The sequence below is a fragment of the Polyodon spathula genome, chromosome 21 (genome assembly GCF_017654505.1).
Source record: "Polyodon spathula isolate WHYD16114869_AA chromosome 21, ASM1765450v1, whole genome shotgun sequence".
Lineage (NCBI taxonomy): Eukaryota > Metazoa > Chordata > Actinopteri > Acipenseriformes > Polyodontidae > Polyodon > Polyodon spathula.
In genome coordinates, this window is record NC_054554.1 from 15,836,645 (window position 1) to 15,859,667 (window position 23,023).

Consider the following 23,023-nt stretch of genomic DNA (forward strand, 5'->3'; position numbering starts at 1 on the left):
ATATATATATATATATAATGTAATGTGTGTATGTATGTATGTATGTATGTTGTATGTGTGTGTGTGTGTGTGTGTATATATATATATATATATATATATATATATATATATATATATATATATATATATATATATAAATCCAAAAGACAGACTGCAGAAACCGCCCAACTGTTTATATGACATTTAAACAGGGCTTATTTCAGAAGTACCTATTTAATATGTAATATAGCCAAGTGTGCACTGAATGCTCTGTCTCAGCACATCAGTCTGGTGTTAGCGAGTAAACATTATTACAAGACAAAAGTTTGCAATAGACTGGCAAGTGGTACTAAATTAAATGCATCGTCTGCCATTTCAGAATTTTTCCCAGTTTGAAAACCGCTGCATTAGAAGAAACCATGTTACGAACAGATCCAGTTTAATAGTATTTAAATGCCATTGTCCTGACCGGTAAATTCTTACCATCCAGCTGCCCCTTTATTTGGACAATTTCCATATCAAAAATTGAATTTTTGTTCTTCGACATGTTTCACTGTTAGCCCCCAAGTAAATATTTTGGGCAGTTTTCAAAACAATTTTTACTTTATTTTTACAACACACTTTGATCTGCTTCAGGTACTACATTAATTTTTTTTTTCAAGGTTAAACAATGGCCCGTTTACACAGAATGCGAAAAGTAAAATGTCAGATAGACAATTCCGTTGTTTTTTGTGGATTTGCTATATTTTAACATATTTTAATACTGCACATAATGATACAGTTTTGCTACTTGCCAAAACCGTGACTACACGTGAATGGTATTGCATAATAATTTCCTTTATTCCTATTCCGGTGGAGTTTTATCAATGCAAGATGTATTATAGGCATATAGTGTAGTATAAAATTACATACACTATACACTATATATATATAGAGAGAGAGAGAGAGAGAGACAAAAAGCTTATTTCTGTCGAATTTTGTGCACAAATTTGTTTACATCCATGTCAGTGAGCATTTCTCCTTTGCCAAGATAATCCATCCACCTGACAGGTGTGGCATATCAAGAAACTGATTAAATAGCATGATCATTACACAGGTGCAGCTTGTGCTGGGGACAATAAAAGGCCACTCTAAAATATGCAGTTTTTTCACACAACACAATGCCACAGATGTCTCAAGTTTTGAGGGAGCGTGCAATTGGCATGCTGACTGCAGGAATGTCCACCAGAGCTGTTGCCAGAGAATTGAATGTTCATTTCTCTACCATAAGCCGCCTCCAACGTCGTTTTAGAGAATTTGGCAGTACGTCCAACCGGCCTCACAACAGCAGACCACGTGTAACCACACCAGCCCAGGACCTCCACATCCGGCTTCTTCACCTGCGGGATCATCTGAGACTAGCCACTCGGACAGCTGATGAAATTGTGGGTTTACAACCAAAGAATTTCTGCACAAACTGTCAGAAATGTCTTAGGGAAGCACATCTGCGTTCTCGTCGTCCTCACCAGGGTCTTGACCTGACTGCAGTTCGGCGTCGTAACCGACTTCAGTGGGCAAATGCTCACCTTGTGTAGCCACTGGCACGCTGGAGAAGTGTGCGCTTCACGGACCAATTCTCTCATATTACCGAATTACAAATGGTACATTGAAATTTCGCTCTGTTTGATATTTTATTTTTAAACACTGAAACTCATAATCAATTATTGTAAGGTGAAATTGGTTTTATGTTGGGAAATATTTTTTAAGAAAAATAAAAAACTGAAATATCTTGCTTGCATAAGTATTCAACCCCTGTGCTGTGGAAGCTCCCAGTTTGCACCGATGAAAGAAATTGCCCTAACGAGGACACAATTACCTTACCATTGGCCTCCACCTGTGAACCATTAAAGTTGCTGTCACATTTTCTGGATTGATAAGGCTGTGAATCAGAAGGAAAATGAAGACCAAAGAACATTCTACAGAAGTTAGAGATACAGTAATACAAATGCATAGATTAGGGAAAGGGTACAAATAATATCCAAGTGTTTGGATATCCTAGTGAGCACAGTTGGATCAATACAGGAAGTGGAAGCTGCATCACACCACCCAGGCACTACCAAGAAAAGGCCATCCCTCAAAACTCAGCACTCAAACAAGAAGGAGACTTGTGAGAGAAGCCACAGAGAGGCCAACAATCACTTTGAAGGAGCTACAGAGTTCAGTGGCTGGGAGTGGAGTAATGGTGCACCAGTCAACCATATCAAGAGCTCTGCATAACACTGGCCTGTATGGGAGGATGGCAAGAAAGAAGCCGTTACTCAAAAAGTATCATCAGAAAGCATGAGAGTGGCCCATCTGCAATGTGGGAAAAGGTTTTGTGGTCAGATGAGACCAAGATAAAGCTTTTTGGTCAAAACTCAAAGCGATATGTATGGCGCAAACCTAACACCGCCCATGCTTCAGGACACACCATCCCTACAATGAAGTATGGTGGCGGCAGCATCATGCTGTGGGGATGCTTCTCATCAGCAGGGACTGGGCATCTTGTTACAATTGAAGGAAGAATGGATGGAGCAAAACAGGAAAATACTGGAAGAAAATCTGCCTCAGTCTGCTAAAAAAACTGGGAGAAATTTACCTTTCAGCAGGACAGTGATCCCAAGCACAAGGCCAAAGCAACATTGGAGTGGCTCAAGAACAAAAAGGTGAATGTCCTACAGTGGCCCAGTCAAAGTCCTGATCTCAATCCCGTTGAGAATCTGTGGCACTATTTGAAAATTGTGGTCCACAATCGTCGTCCAACCAACCTGAACAACCTGGAGCAAATCTGCCAAGAAGAATGGGCCAAAATCACTCCGACACTGTGTGCAAAGCTGGTACATACTTACCCCAAAAGACTTAAAGCTGTTATTGCAGCGAAAGGTGACTCTACCAAATATTAACGTGTGGGGGTTGAATACTTATGCAAGCAAGATATTTCAGTTTTTTATTTTTCTTAAAAATATTTCACAACATAAAACCAATGTCACCTTACAATAATTGATTCTGAGTTTAAGTGTTTTAAAATAAAATATCGAACAGAACAAAATTTCAATATACCATTTGTATTCAGTAATATGAGAGAATTGGTCAGGGGTCTGAATACTTTTGCAAGGCACTATATATATATATATATATATATATATATATATATATATATATATATATATATATATATAAAATCATGCCTGTTATAGGCCTACTGGCAAAATGGCCAAGAGACATTTGGTGCATAACACATAATGATTTATTTTGGCCCTGAACTTTAGCATCTTTTGTCATAGAAAAGACAAATTTCACATTTTATAACGTTATCATAGGCTACTTTTTTCTTTTTTTTTTTTTTTAAATCAATGATGTGGTTTTCATTTCAGAAATCTACTGCACTTTGTCTATAAACTGCACTGTAGTACGCAGAAGTACACATTTCTCCGATTCACTTGCTAGGTCACTCCATATCTCCACACATAGATTACAGATATTTTTTGTCTAGCAAATAGATAAGTTTACAGCGGATGAATTTCACAATATTTTTAAGTACAAATATAATAGCCTACATTTCAGCAGGCACTGCCAAAGCTGATTGCTTATTCTTCCAGAAGTAATGGTTGGGTGTAACAGGGATACAAGGTTATATTTGCACCGGGCCATGTTGGTAACAAGCCTGGTGTTGTCGTCCAGGCTTTACTGTGAAACTGAAACTGAGAATAATGGCATGGGAGTTTTAATTATGGAAAAACAAAAACAAACAAGTAAAAAAGATTAGCCTGTCATGTTAATGTAAAATGCATTAATTTACTGTGTATTGGTATTGCATCTGGTCTGGGAAGGGGGACACATGGGCGCGTTTAGAGAAATTCAGCTGGACATTTTTGATTTCAGGGGGACAATGACGCGGCCTAGCGCAAACACTGTGTATACTGTAAACAATCCTTTCCAGTTTCTGCATGGGGTATACAGGGCAGTGAAACAGCTGTATCTCCAAAACAAGATAAACCTTGCAGAAAGGGTTGTATGTATACACACTGCTTACGTGGGAGTGATCCCTTTTGTCCAAGTAAACCAGCTGTCTTGTCTGATATAAATGGGATGCCTAGTAAGAAATGTAACAGGGCGGTTGCTGGGCACAAACCGGCCACCCCACACATCGCAGTGGTTAAGCGAGTGCCTCAACCACTGCAAAGGAGCTGGGCTTATCTGCATTTCTGATTTTGGAGGATTTAACCTCATCTCACTGACAGGGGACAGAATCTGTAACTGCAGTGAATTGCACAACCCATTACAGAAGCAGTGAGGTTTAGTATTATTTCACCCAGGTCTGTATACTGAGCCAGGCTAGAGGGGCTATGTCTATTCCTGCTGCCCACAGCATGTAATAAACGCATGTGTTTATTGTCATAGTTAAAGAGTTACAGAAGCATTTTATCTTTGCTGGATCCTGTGTTCTGCATACCACTGCTTTTCAACGTCATCCAGATTTGTTTGGATATTTGTATTCACACATAGCTAAATGTATGCCTCCACGTTTAAGTTTCTCATATGAGCATCACTGTGTATTGTTCATGCTCCCTCCTGAATAAAAGCAGCGTTGTTGCAGGAGAACGCATGATCTGGATACAGAAGATTCAGTATGGTGCGTCTGGAATACACTGCACAGTGCAACATTTTAACCTGATCAGGCTTTGCTTTAGGCTCTAGTTTTATCTTAGACCCCATATCTCCTATACTGCAGTTATGTAAATAACTGGACCAATCAGCAGCATGTGATGTGTTATATTAGGAACTGCACTTTTCAAAGTTTTGATAACTATCAAAGTCAAATGCATGTAAAAGTACCTTCCAGTGTTAGTCAAATGCATGAAAAAGTACCTTCCAGTGTTCATTTTGCATATAAGATGTGCCATACATTGTCTTAATTTTCTCTTTTATGTGTATGTGTATTTGCTTTTTTTATCACATTAGGGTATTTTTTTTTTTTTTAAATCACATAAAGACCCCTAGTGTTATAATGTGTTGGCTTTTGACATATTTTGTATTTAAAGGAAACATTTAAACACTGTACAAATAGAACTTCAAAGTTACAAACACATCAGGAATGGAGGTTGTTCAGAAGTCTGATATGTGTAACTCTGAAACATGTGGTGTTTTCAATGATTTTATGTGTATTAATAAAAGGTCTATAGCTTTAAAATACTAAGATGAAAACAAATAATAAGCCAGGAGAGCTCTGTTGAACTGGTACAGTTCCCAGAGCCTGCTCTCCTGTGTATTTTACAGTATCCAGGAACCCTGTTTTAGCTTTCAAGTAATATGTTTTGAGGACCTGTCAATTCGTAAGTGTTTGTAAAAGTGAGGTTCTTTCGCTCAACTGCTCCACATTGCCTTCTGTCTTTCAGGCTGCCAACAGTTATCTCCGGGATCAATGGTTTCACTCACTGCAGTGGAAGGTAATAAAAAAAAAAAAGTGTTTATCCATGTTTTAAAAGGATTTGTTTTAGTATCCGTACATCATGACAAGCACTCTGTGTCATGCTACAGTTTATATGGGGCTGTCAATTGTCAGCAGCAATTCCTACAAGAGCGCTTCGCAAAAAACCCTGAAAATCACAAATATTACTGAACGGTGACTAGTGTCACACAGTGAACACCCATGCACAGCTTTACATTATAGTCTAATATTTGTGTTTTTGTAGGATAATATTTAGGAAGGCTGGAACTTGAAATAAGTAGTAGTGAAATTAATTCAGATTCTAACATACTGTATGTATAACCTCCAGGTGTTTTAAATCTGTACATAAATACTTGAAGTCAAATGAACAGCAAGAAGGGTGTTTCTTGATCCCACCGATCTGACATTCAGCCGTTGTCTTCTCAGAAAAAGATCTACAAGTACAAGAAGGTTCTGAGTAACCCGAGTCGCTGGGAGGTGGTTCTGAAGGAGATTCGGACCCTGGTGGACATGGCGCTCTCTTCTCCCCTGCAGGACGACTCTATCCACCAGGCACCCCTGGAGATCGTCTCCAAACTGCTCTCAGAGGTAAGGGGAAGGAAGCACACGCAAGCTCCTGGTTGCTCAACACTGCCGGTTGCTCAGGATATATGAACCAGAGCAACACTTGCCTGCTGAGTACTTCCATTCGTTATATACAGTCGAATGAAACCTGCTGGGATAATGTTATGTTGACATGTTGAATTACATACCATTTTGTAGTTTTCCATATACTTAATGAAAAACCGGCCAAAATTGAGAATTGTGACTTTTCGCAATATAACATGAAATACTGTACTACTATTATGGCTTCCAGTAGACACTTGCGATTACAGTTTGTAGTTTCTTTGATTACATGAAATTAAACAAAAGGTCAAAATTGTATTTATTTATTTATTTATTTTTTTAGAATAATGTTTCAATCCTAAAATTCTATGTGATACAAAACTTTTGACCTTAACTGCAGGTGCAGACAAAATTCCAACTTATCTTACCCTGGGTATAGGTGCCATCTGGTGCATAGAACTTACGGCATACTTTTAAAATTAAAAAACACTTTTTTTGTAATAGTAGATACATTTTTTGTATCTCTCCTGTTATACCAGAAATCTTTTTGTACAGTTATATAGTACCACTCAACTTTTTAGATCTACTGTTTGTTTCTGGAATTATTTTATTAGCTTGGAAAGGTTATAGTGTCTTAAACACATTACCATGCAGTGCTTCGCTGAGCAACTGGAATGTCTTATTTTTTTTTATTATTTTATTTTCTAACCACTGAGGGGAGCCTGAAATGTTTTACATTTGGCTAGTCGTACTGTACGCGACGAAAACAACAATAATGGGACCATTATATGTTTCTGCATGTGCTGCTTTGCTTCCAGTGAGTTTTAAGCTGTAACTACTCCCATGCAGCTCCCTAAATGGTCTAGGCTCTGTGCATTTTGCTTCGTGAATTACAATGAAACCTGCTGAATAATGTTATGTTAACATATTGAATTACATACCGCTTTGTAGTTTTCCATTTACTTAACGAAAAACTGAAAACATTTTAAAATCTAACATGAAATATTGTACCACTATTATGGCTTCCTATAGACTTTTGAGATGCAATTTTGTAATTTTATTTGATTATGCTGTTAAATAAAAAATATCTAAATTATGTTCATATAGTGTTTTTTATTTTTTATTTTTTTTCTCAATCCTGAAATTCTAGGTGAAGCAACTTTTAGCCAAAGCTGTATTACACCAAACACATGTTCTTTTCAGTTTGAAGATTCTAAAGTCAGCTTTTAGAGGGCATCTCCTGTAGGTCAATAACTGCTCTACGTGGATCCTGATTCGCTGAGACCATGTGATTTATAATACTAATTAGAATGGTATTGTACTGTAACCTAGCAGACCACAGTTACATGAGCTCAGTTAGCCTGTCTGTAAACAACCTACTGTGGATATTGGAAACTATATATTTGGTATGTTTCTCATGTGATAAGGCTTTGCGTTTTTCAGATTGATTGTTTGTAAGGAGTGAGTTGTTGTTTTTTTTTTTTTTAACTGAATTTTATTTTATTTTTTCAGAATACAAAGCTAAGTACACTGGAACATGAAAACATTATAGCGGTAAGTTGGTTAATTTAGGGGACTGTTGGTAGCTTCAATTGTCAGTGGGAGGGGTGGATCAAGGACCAGTAAAAATTGTTATTCTTACATTATCGATGAATAATGCAAACTGAAGAGGATATAACCATTCCATTGTAAGTTTCATTGTGGTCTCTTTTAGGCAATTGCACCCTTGCTGGAAAACAACCACCCACCTCCAGACCTCTGTGAATTCTTCTGCAAGGTAACTTGGAACACTGAGGCTGTTACTGTGAATAATGTGGTTTCTGCTCCAGTAAAAAAATTCATTTCTAAAGCTTTTGGCCTCCTGTTATGAATATTATTAATGACCCTTTGATAAACAAGGTTTTAAAATAAATCTCCAGGAACGGGATATAGTGGAGGTGGTCATATGCACGTACAACACACTTTGCATGTTTCCATGTCTTCTGGAAAACGGCTTAGAGACAGATATTAAATTACATATCAGGCTCTGCCTGTCTGTTTGTATGTCACAGTTACATTTGTTCATATGTTTGGAAACTGCTTATTAAATTATTAAACATTCCATTGCCATTTCTTTTGCTATTCTATTCCGCATTCTAGATTGCTTATTGCTAGTTAGGTAATTGTTTTGTTTTGCTATAACAACTGAATAAAGAACCTCAATAATATTAAATTTAGAAATGCTAAGAGAGTTCACACAATGAAAGACAGACTTTCTGACTAGAAGACATTGAAACGTTTGCCATTGAAGTGATCATATTTAATTTTAGTGTTTCTTTGTATAGTATTGGTATTGAATATTTAACAATCTGTTTTGACATTGTGGATAAGCTCACAATCCCCAGCTGTATCCTTTACAAAGTCTGTCAGCTGTCTGTCAGAATCTCCCATTGATGATGATGAAGATGATTATTATTATTATTATTATTACTATTATTTCAGTAAGCAGAAGCAGTAAAGAAATTCTCATCCCACAAAGATGACTGCAATCTTTATCATGTGTAACAAAACTCAATCTAGCCGCCCTCACAAAAACCCTGCCTTTTATGTGGCTGGCAAGTGACCTAGTTTCACACCTCATACAACCTTAGATAAGCATTGTAGCTACTTTATTCCCATGTGCGGGTATAAGTGTGTTTATGGAATCCCACAAACATTAGGAAGTGACTAAACAAGCCTGTGTTGATCACATGTATTCTTGAAAATGGGTAAAATAGTTTACCAGTGCTGTACAGGGGATATAGATTTGATTTTACTACTACTACAAAAAAAAAGATTTTCTGTCTTTAGACAGTGACACAGTGGTGAGCAATGCACAATTTTAGGATTACCATGTTTTAATTAATAATCAAGTTCTTTGTGTTATATGTTTTGATACTCTGCAATAGTTATTGATTATGATGCATAAAAAAAAAATGTTATTTATACATTTTTAAATGTACAATACCCCCCTGAGTAGAAGCACAGGGCATTGTGCAGTCTTTGCTGGGGACTCCAAAGGGAGCGTCGCATTGGGTCTGGCACTTCCGTGGGTTCTGGAGGCAAAACCAGCAAGGACTGGGTCACCTCATTGTCCTACAGGGAACCCTGCAGACTAGGTGCCCAGTGAGCTCAAAGGCAGACATCTGCAGGGCTGGCCTTTGTCCTCCAGAGATCGGTAGCTCGCTGATATCCGCTCTCGAGTAGGTTAAAAAGGAAGCTGGCTTGGTCATGGGATCGGAGGACGCCCAGTGATCTTTCTGGTCTCCTGAGCCATGTGGACAATTACTGTGATGAGGGGGGAAGCAATTGAGCATTCCAAATTAGAAAAAAATCAGAGGGGAATATAATAATTGGACAAAATAAGTACAATATTCAATATTCAAACTGTGCTTTGACAATTATTATCACAGTCATTAATTTGTTGTGCCTTTTGCATTTGATAATTGTTTGATATATTCATGATGTTGCTCTATCTTGAGGTAGCACAAGTGATGATGCTGAGCCCGATTTTGTAACCAGAATGGATTTAAGATGCATTTTTCAGTTAACTGCAGTTTAGTTTGTACTGAGCACTGATGCACTTTGTCCTATGTATTGCCAATCTCAATAAATGACAATCAAAAAAGATTTAAATTTGACACCTTATCAATTAATGTGCCTGTCCAATGAAACTTATCTTTGTGTGTGTGTGTTTCCATGTAAATCACTTATTTATAGTAAATTTCTACAGCACAGTTTTTTATTGGTGTGAAATGGTTTCACGCTGTGGTATAAACCATTTCGTTTTTTCCAATGAGATGGCTTCCTCTCCTTGAATCATAACTCCAGTGTGACGGTATGAGAGGGCTTGTTCATTGCTGGTGTCTCTACTGTTTGTTCTAGCACTGCAGAGAACGCCCCAGGTCTATGGTGGTGATAGAAGTGTTCACACCTGTGGTACAGAGAATCCTCAAACACAATATGGTGAGTAGGTCCTTCAGCCATCTCATGTATAATAGTGTGCCTGTCTCACGTCATGGAGTTCTACCACAAAGAGATTCAATTTCAGTTATATTCTTTACGAGTAAGCGTTTTTTTTTTTTGTTTTTTTTTTACTCCTTACCTTTTTGTGACATTTTGAATTATTCTTAGTGGTCATAACTTCAGTAACTCACATACTGTTTAAGGTGCTTTTGACCTGCGTTCAGGAGCAGTTCTTTAGTTCTAGTTGACTTACTTAGATAGATCTAACATAGGCAAGGTCAGCCGATGTGTCTTTCTAGAAGCAAGACGGGGAGGGGAGGTCCGCTGTAGGCGAACTGGTGTTTGGTTTGGATGAAAAAGGTCATCTTTTCTGTTTTGCTCGCAGGATTTCGGGAAATGCCCTCGGTTGCGGCTCTTTACTCAGGAGTACATACTGGCACTGAACGAGTTAAATGGTGGAATGGAGGTGGTGAAAAAGTTCATTCAGAGGTGAGCTCCTGTAGTTCTGTGGTTTTCATTTCAGAATTAAGCAGTTGACCATATGTGTTTTCTCTTCATTGCCATCAACATAATATCTACTTTTTTTTGTTTTTTTTTAATCGTTAGTTAATTTTATATCCTATGATGTGTGTATGATTTCTATATAATTGTTTCTGCTCAGATCACCATTTAACAGACTTACTAACCTTCACTGATCATCTAACCTGGACAAAGAAAATAAAGCCGAAATTACAAAAACTTCTAAGGGCATAATAATAGGAGCATGCTATAGACCGCCAGATTCAGATGGTGAGCAAAATAATCTGTTATACAATGACATTAGAAATGCATGTAGCAAAGGAGAAGCCATATTAATGGGGGATTTCAACTCCCCCCCCCATATAAAATGGGAAAACCCGGTGGGGAGCACGACAGACGAAACTGAAATGGTGGAAATGACAAATGACTGCTTCCTAACACAATTTGTCAAGGCACCAACTAGAGGGGAGGCATGCCTTGATTTAGTCTTTTCAAATAATGAAGACAGAATAACTAAAATAGAGGTCAGAGAACCACTAGCAAACTCAGACCACAACATGGTCTCATTTGAAGTGCTTTTTAAAACCCCAAAAGTAATGACTAAAGCTAAGGTTTACAATTTTAGAAAAGCAAACTATGAAGGTATGAAACAGAGACTAACAGAAGTAGATTGGAGTAAAATAGAGAAAACATCCACAGGAAAAGGATGGCTGCTCTTCAAAAATGTAGTACTAGAGGCGCAAAACAATTACATCCCTAAAGTAGACAAATCTAAATGTAAAACTAAATTGCTTAATAGATCAATTAGAAAAAATATTCAGCAAAAAAAGACACTACAGAGCGTTAAAAAGGAACCAAAAACAAAGTACACAGAAAGAGTACACGGAACTGCAAACGCAAGTCAAAAAGGAAGTTAGAAAGGCCAAGAGAGAAATAGAAATGAACATTGCTAATGGAGCTAAAACAAATTCCAAAATGTTTTTCTAATATTACAACAGCAAGAGAACATTCAAAGAGGAGGTTAAATGTCTAAGAGATACAAATGGCAAAATCATAGATGAAGAAAAAAAATAGCAAATATATTAAATGATTACTTTTCACAAGTTTTTACAAAGGAGGATACGGACAACATGCCCCGCATGTCATCCAGTTCCTATCCAGTTTTAAATAACTTTAGCATAACTGAGGCAGAAGTGTTAAAGGGACTAGGAAAAAAATCCCCTGGGCCGGATGAGATCCTCCCAATAGTACTCAAAGAAATGAAAGAAGTTATTTACAAACTGCTAACATGCAACAGTCTCTTGACACAGGGGTTGTACCGACAGACTGGAAAATTGCAAACGTAATACCGATCCACAAAAGGGAAAAAATCTGAACCAGGTAACTACAGACCAGTAAGCCTGACTTCTATTATATGCAAACTTATGGAAACTATAATAAGATCCAAAATGGAAAATTACCTATATGGTAACAGTATCCTGGGAGACAGTCAACATGGTTTTAAGAAAGGGAGATCGTGTCTAACTAACCTGCTTGATTTTTTTGAGGATGCAACATCGATAATGGATAATTGCAAAGCATATGACATGGTTTATTTAGATTTCCAGAAAGCTTTTGACAAAGTCCCGCACAAAAGATTAATTCTCAAACTGAATGCAGTTGGGATTCAAGGAAACACATGTAAATGGATTAGGGAGTGGTTAACATGTAGAAAACAGAAAGTACTGATTAGAGGAAAAACCTCAGAATGGAGTGTGGTAACCAGCGGTGTACCACAGGGATCAGTATTAGGTCCTCTGCTATTCCTAATCTACATTAATGATTTAGATTCTGGCATAGTAAGCAAACTTGTTAAAGTGGCAGATGACACAAAAATAGGAGGAGTGGCAAACACTGCTGCAGCACAAATGTCATTCAAAATGATCTAGACAAGATTCAGAACTGGGCAGACACATGGCAAATGACATTTAGTAGAGAAAAGTGTAAGGTACTGCACGCAGGAAATAAAAATGTGCATTATAAATATCATATGAGAGATACGGAAATTGGAGATGGAATCTGTGAAAGTCCTAGGAGTTTTTGTTGACTTAGAAATGTCTTCATCTAGACAATGTGGGGAAGCTATAAAAAAGACCAACAAGATGCTCGGATACATTGTGAAAAGTGTTGAATTTAATCAAGGGACGTAATGTTAAAACTCTACACTGCATTAGTAAGACCTCATCTTGAATATTGTGTTCAGTTCTGGTCACCTCGCTACAAAAAGGATATTGCTGCTCTAGAAAGAGTGCAAAGAAGAGCGACCAGAATTATTCCTGGTTTAAGGTATGTCATATGCAGACAGGCTAAAAGAATTGAATCTGTTCAGTCTTGAACAAAGAAGACTATGTGGCGACCTAATTCAAGCATTCAAAATTCTAAAAAGTATTGACAATGTCGACCTGTGACAAAGTGTCCTCCCCTGTGTATATTATCTGTTATATGTTGTGTGTGGTGTGTTAAATGTTGGTGTATAGTCATTGGTACACAGGATATAAACGGGTCTGTGTAACACGAGTGTTTAAAATGTATATTTGTATTTAGGCACGAGGATTGCACAGCACTTCACGTGCAAGTAAAAAGTAATAATATGTGACCACAGGGAATTGCACTGAATGATTGATTAGCAATCGAGTCTTGGTACAGCTGCATAAAAGTAGCATGTTTTCACCCACTCGCGGTTGGGTGTTCGGTGAGTGGAGAATGGGATAGGAGACGGAGGTAAAAATAATCATAAGAATAAAATAATGGTAGATAAATATCTGCTCACCGTGTTTGTCTGTATCGTCTGTTTTGTTATTCTGTTTATTTTGGCGATTGTGCTGTGTCCTGTGTTTTTGTTTGTACAACCTCTTTATTTTCTGTCTGCTCTGTTTATTTATTAAATGCTGAGCGAAAAACATTTGCTCAGCTCCCCCAAACTCCACCTCTCTCTTTGTTTATTTTCCTGCTTCTGGTCTGACGCCACCCACTCCGGCCATCTTTGTGACACGACCCAAGGGACTTTTTCGACCTGAAAAAAGAAACAAGGACCAGGCGTCACAAATGGAGATTAGTTAAAGGGGCATTCAGAACAGAAAATAGAAGGCACTTTTTTACACAGAGAATCGTGAGGGTCTAGAATCAACTCCCCAGTAATGTTGTTGAAGCTGACATCCTATGATCCTTCAAGAAGCTGCTTGATGAGATTCTGGGATCAACAAGCTACTAACAACCAAATGAGCAAGATGGGCTGAATGGCCTCCTCTCGTTTGTAAACTTTCTTATGTTCTTAAGCCTTGCCATGGCTAATTGTTGGGAAGTAAGGCAGGGAAACTTATTTACTACACTGTGCACTGAAGCCTATACGGGAAGGATTGTGCTCTGACGCCTATGCACTGTCATTCTTCCCCAGTGAAGGTTTTCCATTGCAAATAAAACTCTTTCGAAGGAAGAAATTACCAATGCATACCCCTAGTGGTTGTTTTTTACTGATTTCATTTTAATTTAGAGAATATTCCTTAAACCTCCACCAGTAACCTCTAAACAACAGACAAGTGTGTTTATCTGCATTAATATTATATGTGGCTGTTTTCCAGCATGCACGGGCCAACTGGACAATGTCCTCATCCCAGGGTCCTGCCAAACCTTGTGGCTGTCTGCTTAGCTGCCATTTATTCCTGCTATGAAGAATTTATCAACAGGTCAGTGTGACAGTACCTCAAGGTTCCTTAAAACAACAATGCAAATTGCAAATACTGTGCTGTTGTAGAGAACATTTCCAGGAAGCAGTGGGTGGTTCCTGCAGTGCTGTCTGTGCAATCTTTAGAACTCATAAGCACCGTTAGAGAGATGTTGAATATGCAGTCCAAGCGCTTGTATGTGTTTTAAAGGATTGTGTGGGAGAAGAACCTGCTTTAGACTCCACAAAAGGGCTGGGGGAAAGTGATGAGCATCAATTGTTGAAATAACAGAGAAATATCTATGTTTAATTTCAGATCGAAAAAAACAACCAAGTTTCAGTATGTTGTGCTCCCTCTTTCCTTTTTCATCCAGATGGTTGTAATGTTTTCTGTAAATACTTCCTTTGGCACCAATATTCTGTGTCTCTTGCATGTATGTCCTCCTAATACTGAATGAAAGTAACTATTCTTTTGGCTAATTCTACCATGGCTTGAAGCTAAAAGTAGACTTGGGTTTCAGAGCTACCTACAGTTAAGTGCATTGTTTATATGGGCAGGAGTTTCATGTTAAATAAATTGTTTTTCCCTAAAGCTGCAAGGACAACTACTTTTAGTAACCCTACAGACACATGTTTGAGTTAGTCATACTGCTATGTGATCGATGCATATTTACTAGGGGCCTAATTCTTCAAACTCATGGCACAAAGTCATTTCAATAATTTACAATAAAATACCATTTTGCAACTCCAATTTAAAGCCCTATAGCTCCCATTATTTAAACTGGAAAATACAGTGAGATTTTCTTAATCCTGTTTTTATTATTATTTTCATTCCAGTTGTTTATAGAATCAATCTTGTTTTACATTATACTCTGTATTATTAAACTCTTAGATACAAATTTACATCCCAATTGGCTAATGCAGGGTCACATGACAAAAAATAGCAAGTGCTGTTGCCCAGCAAACTATAGTCTATAGTTGAAGTCAAAAGTGGCTCCACCCACAACTAACAAAATGGTCAATCAGCCACAGCTTTGCATATTTCGTTGGATTAATAATTTTGAATTCAAGTTTAAGAGATCTTAGTTTATTAAAACAGAAACAGTGCTGCCTCTTTGTTTCTCAATCTGACTTACACATACCAAAAACATGAAATGTTGAAAACACTTAATTATTGAAGAGGCCCTATAAAGAAAGATCTAGGATAATTTACTGTCAACATAGCCTAGTAAATTAGCAAATTATAAAACAGTGATATATCGAGGGAGCACTGTATTGACTTCATAGTGAAAAACTGTTCCTCTTGCGTTAAAATTTTTTTTTTTAAGAAGTAACTTTATGAGCAATTAACCCTTTATTCCCCTGCGCCTGGTACTTTTTCAACCCTAGAGGCAGCAGTTTTTCAAGCCTCAAGCTCCAGTCAGTATTTGTATAGTGTATCCTCATCCCCGTTCTTTGCCCCCCCTACCCCCAGCCGCGATAACTCTCCCAGTCTTAAAGAGATTCGGAACGGGTGCCAACAGCAGTGCGAGCGCAAACCACTGCCACTGCGCCTCATGAGGACCAGCACTGACCTGGTGTCCCAGGAGGTCACCTCACCCGTGGAGACCCGCATCAAGATCGTCAACTGCAGCGAGATCCACGTGGACCTGGAGCGCAACAACGTGGCCAATCAGAAGCTGAAGGGGCCGGTGGGAGGCAGCGAGAGTGAGCCCAGCCTGATTGACTGCCTTTTGGTGAGCCCGGCCTGCAGCACCATGAGCATCGAGCTGAGCCCCCAGGCTGACCGCGTGCTCGTCTGCTACGTCGAGATCCTCAAGATGCTGTGAGTTCCCAGCCAGCTTTTCCATTGGTCAGGAGTACCTGGATACTTCTGTTACCAGGGTCATTCCAGCACAAGTGGACCAAAGGACAAGGGTCTATAAGAGTGGCCTTCAAATGATCACCAAAAATGAAATGTTTACTGAGTTGTTTCACTTTTTAATAGAACTACCATAGGGTGTATTTGCAAAAATGAATTGTCTGGGTTTTTTTCCTTGTGTATTGAATGTTATGTAGGCAGTTTTGCTCATTTTAAAGGTGATTTTTTTTCCTGCATCCACAGGGATGGAAATTTCCCATTGCATAGCAGTTTGATACACTTCTGGTTTCACAATGAATTTGCAACGACACACCTGAGCTTGTTGCCTGTAACTGTGGCTAATCAAGTTCGTATTAAAACCTAGAATGGATGAAACTACTATGCAATAGGAGTCTTATTTCCATCCCTGATGCATTTATTTTTGTGAATGCCGTTTTAAACAATAACATATTTTTAAACAATGATTGCATGCATAAATAAATAAATAAATAAACACTAAAGTAGTTTAAAGGAGGTGCTGTAACCTAGGGCAGTTCTATTAAAGGTGAAAGAACTTTTCTGGAGGTTCATGATACATAGCTATGGTTTCTGATTTTTGTTTTTAACTGATAAATGCACATATGTAGTTTACTACACACTTATAATTGGAGTGCTTCATTTTATTCTAAAAAACATAGTAGACCCTGAGATTTATGTCTTTGTAACAGATGGAAATGACCTCACAATGAGATTGGCTATACTGTTAAAATGCTTCTTATTTAACTAAATGTTGATTAAAAGTATATCATTGGCTTCAGAACCATACAAGCTAATCCCCATGACGGTTCAGCGGCTGTACTGTACAGCATGCTGTGTAATATTCTTCAGCTAAAGTTTTGCATCTCCCTAGAGAATTAACTAATTTTGCTTCATAACGTTGAACGAAACCTGCTGAATAATGTTACGCTTCACACATTGAATTACATACTGCTTTATAGTTTTCCATATACCAAAAATTTTAAGATGTTAACATTTGGAAATCTAACATGAAATACTGTACTACTCTTATGGCTTCCGGTAGACTTTTGCAATATCATTTTGTTGTAGTTCGGTGTTTTTTTTTATTTTATTTTTTTATTACAGGATGTTAAATAAGATGCAAATTGTGTTTATATAGTTTTTTTGGTGTGTGTTCCTGTTGCTGACCTTACTTCTCTATACAGGTCAGACTATGATGACTGGAGACCAGCTTTAGCCAGCCTGCTGCAGCCTATTCCCTTCCCTAAAGAGTAAGTCAAGTGTTTATACAGTGTTCCACGTGATAAAAGGCAGAATTGGATGTGATTTAACTTTTACAAGTAGTTGTGGTATTTAGCCTGGAACCCTGCCTGCTTATAAATATGCATTTCCTGGCAAGACATTGGTAGTGATATTGAACTTCACTGGCAAACGCTATTTGGAGAACTGGTTCAGCAGCTGCCCAGCCACCACCTACAGTGTACCTTGTTTGATATGGTATGGTCCACAAGTGATCTTACAGGCCTGTGTGTTTGATTTCAAGTTAAGTTAACACTTAAGTTGGCCCGAGTGCATTGGTTTTTATCAGGTGCTGGTGCAAAGTGTGTGCCATTCAAACAGGGAAACGCTGTGAATCTAGTCTTGTGAAGAAGAGATTTATTTTATTGAAATACCATATGGTAAAGGACAAGGGTTTATATGATGGAAAGTGATTGTCCAAAATGAAAACTTTACTAAGTTGTTTCACATTTAATGGGTATACTATAGGGTATATTTGCAAAAATGAACTTGTATGTTGGCACACGTGTATTGTAATTTATAGTATGCAAGCCCACTTATGCAAGTCTGCTTATTTGAAGACGGACATTGCTTAAAAATGACGCTCATGTTGGATGCAAAGTAGGAAAGTTGACCCTAAAATGTGAAAAGAATGCACAGGTGGGCCTAAAAAGCATTTGATGCACATGAGAATGTGGCAATAGAAAAGTTAATTTGTGTGTGTGCAATATATATATATATATATATATATATATATATATATATATATATATATATATATATATATATATATTAGACTTTTATGAAAGGTGAAACAGAGGCTGGGTAACCATGGGAACTAGGCCAGTGGAATTATGAAGCACCAGTGTGGTTGTACACTAAGGTATTGCAACCATGGGGGAGCACTTTGCTGAAATTGCTCTTTGTTCTCTTTGTTTGAATGCATGGCAGTGGGGGTCACCTGGTCCTGGCTATTCCTTCTGGTACTGATGAGTAATATTTAACAAACTAATATCATGCAGAAAGAGAGAACACAAACTGAGTGTTTGTTTATGGCCCAGCCTGACACCTCACAGGTGATAACTTTCAGAGTCTGGAAAATGTAACTCCCCGGGGTGACCATTACCACCTCTAATTACACTGTTTACAACCTGTCACTTCCTGTTGTTTGTTGTATATGTTTTGTTCTTGTTAAGCAGTGCAGGCCAGGAGACCCAGAAAACACAGAGTGACGTCCTGTTTGACAAATAAGACTCCAGAGGCCTGTGCTACAATGACATTCGCAGAAATGTTTTAACAAAACAAACTCCCTTAATTGCGTCTCTTAAGCATTACACTAATTATTTATGACCTTACTCATAATTACTGAGGCTGCTTGAACACACCTGAGCCACTAAAACACTGTCAGCCTAAATGCCGTTTTGCAATGTAGTGCTTTGTAATTGCTGCATAATTGTTAACGTGTTACATTATTTACTGGTAATAAATGTTTTCTATGCCAGGCACATTTAGCTAAAACATTTTCTGGTTTTAAAATGTGAAAATGGGCCTTACTGTAATTCTCAAACCAGAAAGAAATTCAGCCGTTATTAAAAAGTTATTTGTAGATTTTAAACTAATTTGTATGCTGCTGTTGGACTCCTAAAGGCTAATTTATATGACATAGATCACTTTTGGATCTTTTTGAACCAGTTGGCCTATTAAACATTAGGACGTGTTTGTGTAATGTGGTAGCAATTGTAATGTGTTTTAATTGAATTGTAATAGCTAACACTTCATCTATCTTTGCATTATTTAATATGATCATTGTGTGATTCTTAAATTTCTTTTTTTTTTATTTAAAGGGCTCTTGCACATGAAAAATTCACAAAGTAAGTACTTAAAGTTTTTTTTTTTTTCTACAATCAGGGAATGACTATCCTTTTCATGTACCCTTTATCCCTCTCCCTCTGTCTTCCTTCATATTTTAACCCTAATTATCCTTCATAAATTATTAAAACAAACAGGATTTAAAAAAAATAAAGATTAAATAATGTTTTTAAAAATAACCATGTTTTATAAATTATGAAAATGACTTACAATATTTATGTAAACATAAATTGATGTGTTTTTTTTTGTTCGTTTGTTTTTTAAATATGTTTTTCTTATTTCCAGGGAATTAAAATATGTCATTCAGAGGTTTGCTGAGGATCCCAGACAGGAGGTGAGCAGTGACCTTTTAAATAGAACGACATCATCGGTCAAGGCATTAGCTAGAAGTGGTTTACTTGTTAAAGCCGGAAGCATTTCCTCAGAGGTTTGTGGTAGAAATACAGCGATGACTTCACATATGTGACGCACAGTATGCATTAAAACAAACCCCTTTTTCATAAACTAAGTCCTATCTAAAAATATTTACACACTGACCTAAATATTTTAGTTCTCAAATATGGTCGTATGCCCTAAATAGGTTCCTAAAACTGGAGAGCAGCTGAGCTCTGATGAAAGCACATTAAGACAGACTGATAAAATAATAATAATACAAAACAGTATTTCAGTAAGTACAATAAGAGCCTTGTTAAGGAAAAACATTAAGGAAACAAAGGGAAAAAAAATGTAATTTGAAGCTACTACGCAGCTAAAATGCATTTTCAATGTACCCTCATTCCAGCTGGAAAGGTGGTGGGTGCCGTCAGAACCAGTACTCATGCATCCGTGCTCAGTCGTCTTCAGCCTTCTGACAAATTTGGAGCAGACCAGGAAACGCTAGTAGTTAGTAGACTAACAATGTGTCAGTAACCTGATAGTCTAATTATAATGAGGTTGCAGTGCTATTTGTTGTACTCGAGGGCCTAACACCGCTCAAGATATATGTATCCAGGATGGTGAGAGCTGTGCATTTCAGCAGCAGTGCCAGTGCTTGCTCACATTAATCAGGGTACAGTGCTTTAACAAGCGTTCAGGGTAGGGGTTTTCAATTATTTATTATTAAATTCACCTTACTGGTCTAGGATAACTAAAAATACTAATCTGAAAATCTAAGGTTTATTAAATTAAGCACATAAAATACAGTATATGTGCAGTATACGCCACGGAAACTAGTTAAATGGCAGGTCTTTTGATAAGCTGTAAGTCCAATCCATTCAGGCGTTGTATGATCTGGTCAGAAACAACATGTTGAATATTATCGCATGCAAGCAGCAATGGTTCTTCCTACTGTATACTGCCAACCAAGATCATTTTGGTACTCTAAAGTGCTGTACTCAAAAATGAACACACAAAGAAATAACTTTATGTATATCTATGTCCTATTTTTAAATGCATGTTTCAGTAGAAGACTCTGAAACAAACACCTTACTTTCTGTTTTGATTTGATCATCCTTTGCCTGCTGGGATAAGCCACGGCTAAATTGTTTTAGAGTATTTTACAGCACCAGGTAATCCAACACTTCTTGTTAGAGAAAATCCCAACCTAAGTGGTTGCTGCTACCCAAATGATTCCCCAGTGCTGCACAATTCTCTATCCAGCTGTGGCGCATTCCATCAATGTATGTTGATCAGATGAAATCAAGTCCTGAGTTTGAAGCTGTTTTGAGTTTGTTTATAGCTTGGCTGACCCAGAGCTTGTTCATGTTCCTGTTCAGGTCCACTCATGTTTGCTGAGTGTCCGTGCTGGCAAAGACGGCTGGTTCCAGCTCTACAGCCCCGGGGGAGTGGCGTGTGATGATGATGGGGAGCTCTTTGCCAGTATGGTACGTGTCTGCAATAATGTGAGTCTCTAGTCTTCTGCCTAGCATCACCTCCTCCACTAACATCCCATCATCAACGGACACCAGTCATGCACCACATTAGATTCCTACCCAGCCATTGGTGTATAGACAGCATGCTATATTTGTGAGTTTGCATGTGTATCCGTTTTGTGTGTCAACTATTCAGTTACCGTTGATAATTGGAATGATCCATCTTAATAGGAAATGCCTTTTGGTTTTTCATGCCAGCACCTCATGTGTCATATTTTGATCTGAATTTGTGTTACATTTTGGAGAAAATAGTAATGTTCAGGATTTTTTTTTTTTTTTTTTTTTTTTAATTATTTTTCTGTAGTTTTTGGAAGAGCTAGTTAATGGGGCAGGATTTGAGTTCTTGATTTATTTATACTAAGTCTTCTATTTTAAGTTATGTGGAATTTGTTTGAAATAGTGCTGGGACCTGTGTTTTTTTCATGTTTCAGTGTGCTTTCAAAAATTGCATTTGAATCATATAAAAAGCCTTGTGAGTAAAACAAAACCTGGTGCCCATTCAAATTACCTATAAAAAGGATAGAAACCCTTCTTGCATTGGTTTACAAATGATGTTATATGAACAGATTTCAACATGGTCATTTTTGCCACAAATACATTTCAAGGTAATATACAACAAATACATTTTTGGTTGTTTGGAATGTTTGTCCCAGGGCTAATTTGAAAGAGCGTGCTTTTCACTTGGTTAAAACAGTGAATACAAAAAACACCTTTACCTCTGTTGCATTTTGATGCTCTAACTACACTGAACTTTAGCACTTCAGTGTTTATTCAAACCATGTCCATGTTAATAATTGAATTGAATCGACTTCACCTGCCCTAGAGTCATGGTCAGTGGACACTTTAATTGACCTAATTTTATCATGATTTTGTATGCATGGTATTAATCCCCTTAGTTCTGTGTTGGAAGACAACTTGATGACTGAAACATATGGCAAAAACAGAATAAAACACAGTGTTGACCCTTAGCAGCCCCGCTACTGCTCCTCCATCAGAGAGCTTTCAGAAAACACAGCCTCACATGCTGTCCTTAATTGCACTGATGTTATCAAGCTTCAGAGAGTGCCGTGCATTCACAGGCCGCTTCACGCATTAATTAATTCAAAACTCGTCAGGGTTCAAAGCAAAATAACTGCTCATTTTTTATTCTGAAGGACTTTGCAGTAAGTCTGAATTGAAACATGCTTAAAACGATGTAGATGTTGGGCAGTGTCACAAATAATTCTTTCCCACTCAATTCCAGGTTCACATTTTGATGGGTTCCTGCTACAAGACAAAGAAGTTCCTGCTTTCGTTGGCTGAGAACAAGCTGGGACCCTGCATGCTCCTGGCATTGAGGGGCAGCCAGACCATGGTGGAGGTATGTATATTACAGCGAGCAGTGCAGCTTGGAAACCCCCATAGTGTGTAAGTGAAATCGGAGAACCGGCACTGCTTATCAATTTCCATTCACAAGAAGCCATGATATAGGACATAACATTGGTAGTTGACCATTTTTGTACGATAGCACTTACCTTTCTAATCAACTAACCGTATGGTAAGTTAGGCAAACACCAGGCCATTTGCTAAGTAAGAATATATGCCAAAACATAGGACTCAAAATTGTGGATTACTCTTGGATTGAGTAAGAGAAAAGATCCTCGAGCAGGTTCGGAAGCATTTAAACTAGAAAGGAAGGGGGGAGAAATCAACAAAAAAACAGAAGGGAGACCGCATGAAAACAAGAATAACAACTCAGGTAAGACAACCATTAAATGTATTTATCTAAATGCTAGAAGTATCAGAAACAAAATTCTAGAACTTGAAGCTACTGCACTAACAGGTAACTATGATGTGATAGGTGTTACAGAAAC

The 23,023-nt window shown here is 37.7% G+C and overlaps 1 protein-coding gene across 3 annotated transcripts in view; it reads left to right on the forward strand.

Moving 5' to 3' along the window:
- LOC121296084 (C-Maf-inducing protein) overlaps positions 1-23,023 on the forward strand; it is a 90,144-nt gene that overhangs the window by 58,327 nt on the left and 8,794 nt on the right. Inside the window, exons 3-15 of one of the 3 annotated variants that reach the window (XM_041221266.1) lie at positions 5,394-5,444; positions 5,873-6,034; positions 7,565-7,606; positions 7,767-7,829; positions 9,956-10,036; positions 10,422-10,525; positions 14,173-14,277; positions 15,730-16,080; positions 17,319-17,384; positions 19,236-19,262; positions 19,546-19,594; positions 21,015-21,140; positions 22,414-22,530. In XM_041221266.1, the coding sequence (XP_041077200.1) occupies positions 5,394-5,444; positions 5,873-6,034; positions 7,565-7,606; positions 7,767-7,829; positions 9,956-10,036; positions 10,422-10,525; positions 14,173-14,277; positions 15,730-16,080; positions 17,319-17,384; positions 19,236-19,262; positions 19,546-19,594; positions 21,015-21,140; positions 22,414-22,530 (1,344 nt within the window). The remainder of the gene's footprint in view (positions 1-5,393; positions 5,445-5,872; positions 6,035-7,564; positions 7,607-7,766; positions 7,830-9,955; positions 10,037-10,421; positions 10,526-14,172; positions 14,278-15,729; positions 16,081-17,318; positions 17,385-19,235; positions 19,263-19,545; positions 19,595-21,014; positions 21,141-22,413; positions 22,531-23,023) is intronic. The other 2 variants (XM_041221268.1, XM_041221269.1) reach the window with 2 other exon arrangements.